Source organism: Agrilus planipennis, unplaced genomic scaffold (assembly GCF_000699045.2).
Source record: "Agrilus planipennis isolate EAB-ADULT unplaced genomic scaffold, Apla_2.0 scaffold116, whole genome shotgun sequence".
Taxonomy (NCBI): Eukaryota; Metazoa; Arthropoda; class Insecta; order Coleoptera; family Buprestidae; genus Agrilus; species Agrilus planipennis.
Genome location: NW_020438978.1, coordinates 105873 through 112915, shown reverse-complemented (window position 1 = coordinate 112915; position 7043 = coordinate 105873). Strand labels below are relative to the sequence as shown.

At 31.5% G+C, this 7043-nt stretch overlaps 1 protein-coding gene across 6 annotated transcripts in view; it reads right to left on the bottom strand.

Moving 5' to 3' along the window:
* The window catches only part of LOC108735586 (zinc finger protein 420), a 41606-nt gene extending 36197 nt beyond the window's left edge, over nucleotides 1–5409 (bottom strand). For 2 of the 6 annotated variants that reach the window (XM_025975517.1, XM_025975518.1), the window contains exons 1-2: nucleotides 4901–5409; nucleotides 2540–4535 (exon numbers count right to left, since the gene is read on the bottom strand). In XM_025975517.1, the coding sequence (XP_025831302.1) occupies nucleotides 2540–4535; nucleotides 4901–5047 (2143 nt within the window). In that variant the 5' untranslated portion in view covers nucleotides 5048–5409. Of the gene's footprint in view, nucleotides 1–2539; nucleotides 4536–4612; nucleotides 4858–4900 lie in introns of those variants that run through there. The other 4 variants (XM_025975515.1, XM_025975516.1, XM_025975514.1 and 1 more) reach the window with 4 other exon arrangements.
* Nucleotides 5410–7043: the final 1634 nt, after the last annotated feature.

Genomic DNA, 7043 nt, shown 5'->3' with positions numbered 1-7043 from the left:
GGAACCTGTCTATTTGCCGTTAACTAATAAGACAATTGCTGTAAATTTAAAGTCCGTTGACTTGGACCAGTTGTCGAAAATAAATGTGCAAACGGCAGAATCTTTTTTTCTAAAACAATTGAAAAAATAATAACAATGTTTTCCCCTATATTATTGTAATTTTTGTACCATTGATAATTATAATTCCTATAATAATAATAACTACCAGAAAAGTATAATTTACAAGTTCATTTAAAAAATTCAAGATTCAAGTAAAAATAAAAAAAATAACGATTAGGGAAAAAAGAAATTAAACCACGAAGAGGAATTTATCGAATTAACCTTTCCTACTTCTTGCAAGAGAAACTTGTAGATACTATTTGGTAATTTCCTGTTTAATTCTTTAATTGATGAGAAATTCTTTAATTTTCAATATTGTAAATGAAACTTTATGGAATAAAGTTAAGTCTTAAGGACGGAGGAGTTAACCATGTGAAAATGCCTGAACTAATTATTAAAAATGCAGGGTGTACACTTTTCACATTAATAACGAAACGTATCATATTTCTTAGTATATAAGCCTTATGAGAAACAATTTTCTGAGTTCTAGTAGTTGTAGTGCATAGCACATTCCTGTAATATTTAAACCCCGTTATTGTAGCTAAACTTTAAATAAAACTAGAAAGTTTTTTGAGTTCTTTTTTTAAAAAGAGTTTTCTACGAAGTAACAACGTAACTTATGCCCTTTTGTAATCTTATTACAGCCCGTATACACGAATGCTCTTCGAGTTTCTCAAGCAGGTTTACCTGCAGGCGTTTTTACATGAAGTTATAAAAGTCTATTTTTAACATATTTCCTAGTTAATCACAAGTTGGAAAAGCCAACTAAAGGATATATCGGGAAAAGCATTCCCCGACATTCCCAAGATCATAGCTTAACATACGAGACACCACCTTGATTCCGGGTTCATCTGCCCCGGTCCAAGTTTTTCTGCGGTTTGCTTGAATCAGTTAAGGATTTAGACAAATATTCCACAGATAAAAATAACTAAAACTACAGTGTAGCGAAGCAATTGTCATTTCAATAAAAAGATTGCAAAGTTTACAAATTGTGTCAATTTATTTAAATAGATGAAAGTAAAACTTCTTAGGCTTGTGCAGAAGTAAACACTGCTATACTCCGAAACTCTATTTCATAAAGATAATCGTATAGATCAAGACGGAAAAGTAATAAATCATTTTCGATTCAGATGAATCTAACATATTTGCAGTGCCGTACACAAAAATTACGTAGCGTTAAGAAAGAAAATGTTTGTTTGATTAATCTGCTGTTAATTTTTTTGCATCACTAACAATACTCAATTTTGCTAACAACTTATACAACAATCAACACAAAATGATAACATTAGTGCCACAGTAAAAACGAAGACCTGTTTGTGGATTACCAATTGGAACTAATCTGATTCCTAGAGCAGTAACTATTCCTAAATACAGTGAAACCTCTCTCGAGCGGACACATTTACCTGATCCCGGCCGCTTTCCATAAGAAAAGCACTCTCCCATAAGCGGACACTCTCTTGTACGGACACGGATAGTAATTTTTTAAGATTTTTTAACAAAAATCTCTTCTGAAAGAACACAAAAATAAATAAAAGTATGACCTATTATTTGAAAGCTACAGATAACATATCAGTCCCACTAAAAACATCCTGAATACCTACAGTTGCCTTAACGAGTGTAGTCGGATAAGTTCCCAAAAGTTTACAATCCCAACGGTTTTAAATACATACATAACAATCCTATTGATTGTTTCATTATTTTAATAATAAACAACACTACATCAATTCTTTTCTAAGTAAATGCAAATTTGTTAATCTACCTCATCTATAAGACGAATTTTACGTTTAATTACTAGTTAATAAGAATCGGTGCATATTTTCATTACAATTACAGTAAAAGGTAATTAACAAATCATATATTATATAATTGTCCATATTACTTTTGTTTCTAGTGTTGGCGAGGAAACACTTTCTTAACACGATACTTACTGTGTCACTAATACCATTTTGTATTGACTGTTGTATAGGTTGTTAGCAAAATTGAATATTGTTAGTGACAGAAAAGAACTTAACATCAGATTAATAAAACAAAGATTTTTTCTTAACGCTACGTAATTTTTGTGTACGCCACTGCAAATATCATGTTGGATTCGATCTGAATCGAATCATACCGAATTAACTGAGTTGCCAAAGTTGTATAGTGGGCAGTTCTTCACCGCTTTTGAAAGATGGGAGTACAATTATATCACATATACAAACTAGTAACTAACAAGTATTAAACCAAAGGTTAAAAAAATAAAATTCACTTTGACAAAACATTTAGCGCTCTCCACCTTTTTTAAACATCATGTTACAAAGGATATACATATATTAAAAAATTAAGGATCATTTTTTGGGTGGAGCTCTATTATTTTTCTTTTTAATGTGTACACATCAAAAAATGAAGACAATATAATTCCTGAATAGATCAAATTTTGGATTTATCATGAAAATTTTCTTACCTTTTCCACAAAATTTACATTTGAATGGCTTTTCTCCCCTGTGTCGTCTCATATGAATAACAAGATAATCGTTTCTTATAAATCGCTGACCACATTCCGAACATAAAAATTTCTTGCAATGATCGTTGTGAAACTTCATATGTTCTGTTAAATGTGATTTAGAAATAAACGTCTTTTCGCATGTCTTACAAATGTAAGTGTTTTCGCCCATATGTCCTTTCATATGGATATCACGATATTTTTCAGTGGTAAATCCTTTTTGGCAAATTTCACATTTAAATTTCTTTTCCGATATGACAATGTTTCCAATGTTATGTTTGGATACCTGATGTTTAGCAAGATGATCAGCTCTACTAAAGGAGCATTTACAAATTTCACATTGGAATTTATTTTTTCTAAAATGCAATTTCATATGAGTGGACAAATGATCACGTCGATTGAATCTCTTAGAGCATTTTTCACATTGATATGGCTTTATTTCAGAATGAGACATAAGATGTCGTTTCAAGTTAGTATGCCTAACAAACTTTTTACCACATTCCTTACATGATGCCTTTTCATCATCTATAACTTTTTTTACTTTTATAGATCCTAATGGTCTTCCTCTTGGCCTTCCAGTTGCTTTAGGAGATTTAGAGTACTTTTTAGGTCTACCTCTTTTACCTTTTGACCGTCTAACTGTTTTCATGGGCCGATATTCAGAATCAGCACTATCTGATTCTTCTGCAACATATTCATCATTAAACTCAGTATCTTGTTCAGGGTACACGGTGGTGTCGTTTTGTACTGTCAGATTCTCTACTTCAGCCTTATTATCCAAAAAGCTGCATTCATCATCATCATATACATTTTCTTCTTTTGTTATTATTTCCACACTATCATGTTCAGCTGGTTCAACATTAGCATCATCATCAGTTTGATGTATATCAACAAAATTGTGGTCATATTGATTTTCAACATCATCAGAAATTACTTCACCAGTTTCATACTGACTTTTTTTATCATTTTGTATTGCAATATCTTCTCCTTTATTTGAATTTGATGAGTACAAGTCAATCTGCTGGTCTGTGTTTTCTGTTATATTAACTTGTGGCTCAAAACAGTCTCTTTTGTCATCATCATCATCATCGCCATCTCCATCATCAGCAAAATCTTGAAGCATTGAACTATCTTCAAAATCAATCTCAAAATAGTGGTCCTCCACATTATTCAAATCTTCTAAAGTAGGTAGAACTGGTTGTTTATTTTCATGTAGTTTTTTATGAACTTCCAAGCTATCTGCACGATTGAATCCTTTATTACAAATATCACAAACATAAACTTTATCTCCTTTACAACGAACTGCATGGTTTGCTAAATGTTCTGCCCTACTAAAGCCACGACTGCAACTTTTACAAGCAAATGGCTTTTCTCTAATGTGCGTAATCAGATGACGCTTTAAATGCTCATATCTCTTTAAAGTCTTATTACATATTTTACAAATATGTACCTTATGTCTTTTGTGTGTTGTTTCATGTCTTTGTAGGTGCGTTTGACGAGTATACACTTTGGAGCATACTTTACACTGAAATAATTCACCAGTGTGTAACCTTTTGTGACTCCTAAGTCCATCACATGTAGTAAAACTTTTATGACAAGTACGGCAAGTGAGAAGAATTTGGCAGTTATCTAGAATTTCTATAAAATCTTTGTTTTCAGAATCACATTTAATTTCTGATTGAAGGCTTGTTTGCAAATTGGATGAAAGTAATGAAGAATCCGATACATTATTAACTATAACATTATTGATTTCTTCTAACAAATTAGTTGACAATTCAGAATTAGATGTAGTTTGTGAGGTATTTGGTTTAATGTCTTCATCTTTTCTAATCTGCTTAATATGCTCTCTAAAATCATTATCAGTATCTTCACACTTTTTTTTGAACAAATACGATGCCCTCAGGAGATCTGTACAAGGTGAGCAAATAAGTGTAGGCAGACCATCTCCCAAACGAATCTGAAATAATAAGTTTCAGTCTAAAAATATTTAAGATGCATATTGTAACATTATTTGTGTATTTATCTTAAGCTAACCTTTACATTGACAACAATACCCATATTAACTTATGTACATACAGGTAAGTAAGCAAATGAAGATGAATGTTTAAATACGCCTAATTATAACACTAATTTAATTAATAGCTGGACTAATTTTATGATCAGAAATTGACAAACATCAAATAACTAGTGTTTGTAGTTTCATACTAATTTTTGAAACTGTTCAAGTTCGAAAAACTATTCATTATTATTTTAAACTACATTATTAAAAATAACTGATTTAAGTCGCCAGTAGTATTTTTGATTTTTGTAAATCAATATTACTTGAATAGAAGTGCAAGCCATTAGCATCTCGTCAATCCGGGGACTGGGTTCCATGTTTTCTAAAGATTCAAACAACGATAGCATATGTTTGGATTCATTTTTACATGCACGACAAAGTCTAGACATTTCTGAAGTTGCATTTTCCATTTTTAATTATAAGTATGATAACTTTATTAAACATATAAAATCTTTAATCGTATACTGTTTTCCACCCATACATTAGCACATCCACTACACACCACTGCACTGGAAGGCTGAACATAGAAGCAGAATATTACTTATTGGCCTCAACATGGCCTCATTCTCATTGATATGTATTGAAGTTATTATTAAGGTTTGCAATTTACCGTACATATGGCTCTTTTAAATTAACCAACGGAAAACATTAAAAGTCAAATTTCTAACATTCACCTATACCAATCATTTGTGAATGTTTGTGACATAAATGGTTTTGTTTGTGACTGTTTGTGACTAGTTAATTGGTAATGAACATAGACAGGTAATGAATTTAATGATTAATATGAACTTACGATTAGCCAACATTTTTTAAAATTAATTATACAATAGACTCCAAGTACTTAATCGATTGAAAATGATTTCTGAATTTTGAATAAGTTAAGGAGATTGTTTGAATTTTTATTTTTCGAGGAAAAAATAGATGAGATATATCAGAGAAAAATTAGATTCATCTTTAATGTACATCCGTTTGATAGTGTTCCGAAATGTAGGTTGCGTTCAATATTAGTGAAAAGATACATCTAATTATAAAATAATTTCATTTATTAATATTGAAAGAGAAAATTAGGATTGGTTAAAATGATATTCTGATACTAATTATCTATAATAAATATTAATTCTGCTGTCATTTCAAAATTCGCGCTTAAATCGGCACTGCACCGTCATATTTTGAATCTGTACCTTTTAAACCATAGATAAAAGATTATAGTGTATAGTGTAAGTATATCTCTTATCTTTGCTATTAAACATACATTCACTACCATCCTACTAAGATAAGCATTAACACTGGAATAAATTTGCGAATTAATGAGGATCATTCATATTCATAACCATAGAGGCTAAACTCCAAACCAAACAAATTCACAACATTATGTCCNGACGGATACACATAAAAGGTCATATCGACCAGCTTCGGTCAACTATAGTTCCACAACTAACATCAGGAGAACAGCTAGAAAAAAGAATAACGTTTACAGCAGAATTTCAGAATAATTAACAAAGCATTGAGTTAGGAGTCTTAATTAAAAATCTCAGGAATCGAGCAAATCAAAATATCGAAGAGACTGATATTCCACTTAACATTCGCGAACCAGAAGTCATTAAAGGAAAATCCGCAATCGTAAAAGAGCAGGCTCCTAGAGCAAGCTGCACTTCGACCTGCAAGAGCTAAGCAGTTACCAAAACACTTTCGTAATTTCATACCAATAGTAGGAGAGCTAATAACAATAAAATATTATACTAGCTAAAACTTATTACACACCTAACTGGAAAAACACAGTGACTTGCAGCGCTGAAATGAGCACCACACAAAATCCAATTAGCTTGCATTCACTTGTAAATTATTGTTTGTATTCCTTTTATTTAATAATTGTCAGTCGTTTATTGCTAATGAAAAAATATTAACCGTATAGAACAAAAAAGGGGTTAATAAGGAAATTACATTGTTTGCATTTTATGTCGTATGATGTAAAGAAGAATAATTTTAATTATGTGCATTACATTACAATTAATATTTCCAATTAATTTTCTACTTTAATTATAAACAACAATACAATACTAGAATCACATTTTGTAATATTTTGCACTTGAATGGAGTGCCAAAAAAACTAGATTGGGTGTTGGTGCTCTTCCCAGCGCTGCGAGTCACGACGCTCGAAGCGCCTTCAATCGGCTGCAGGAGTGTCTTTCTTCCGCTATACAACAGCAAGATTACTGTTTTTTATTATTACAATACCTGACATCTTACAAAGTTTCATCATCATCATCATAAGGTCGTCAGTCCTAAGACTGGTTGGACACGCACCTCCACCCTTTCCTATCCTGCGATAACCTTCGCATTTCCCTAAAGCTAGAACAACCCATATCCTTAACTATTTGGGAACAGTAATCTAATTTAGGTCTACCT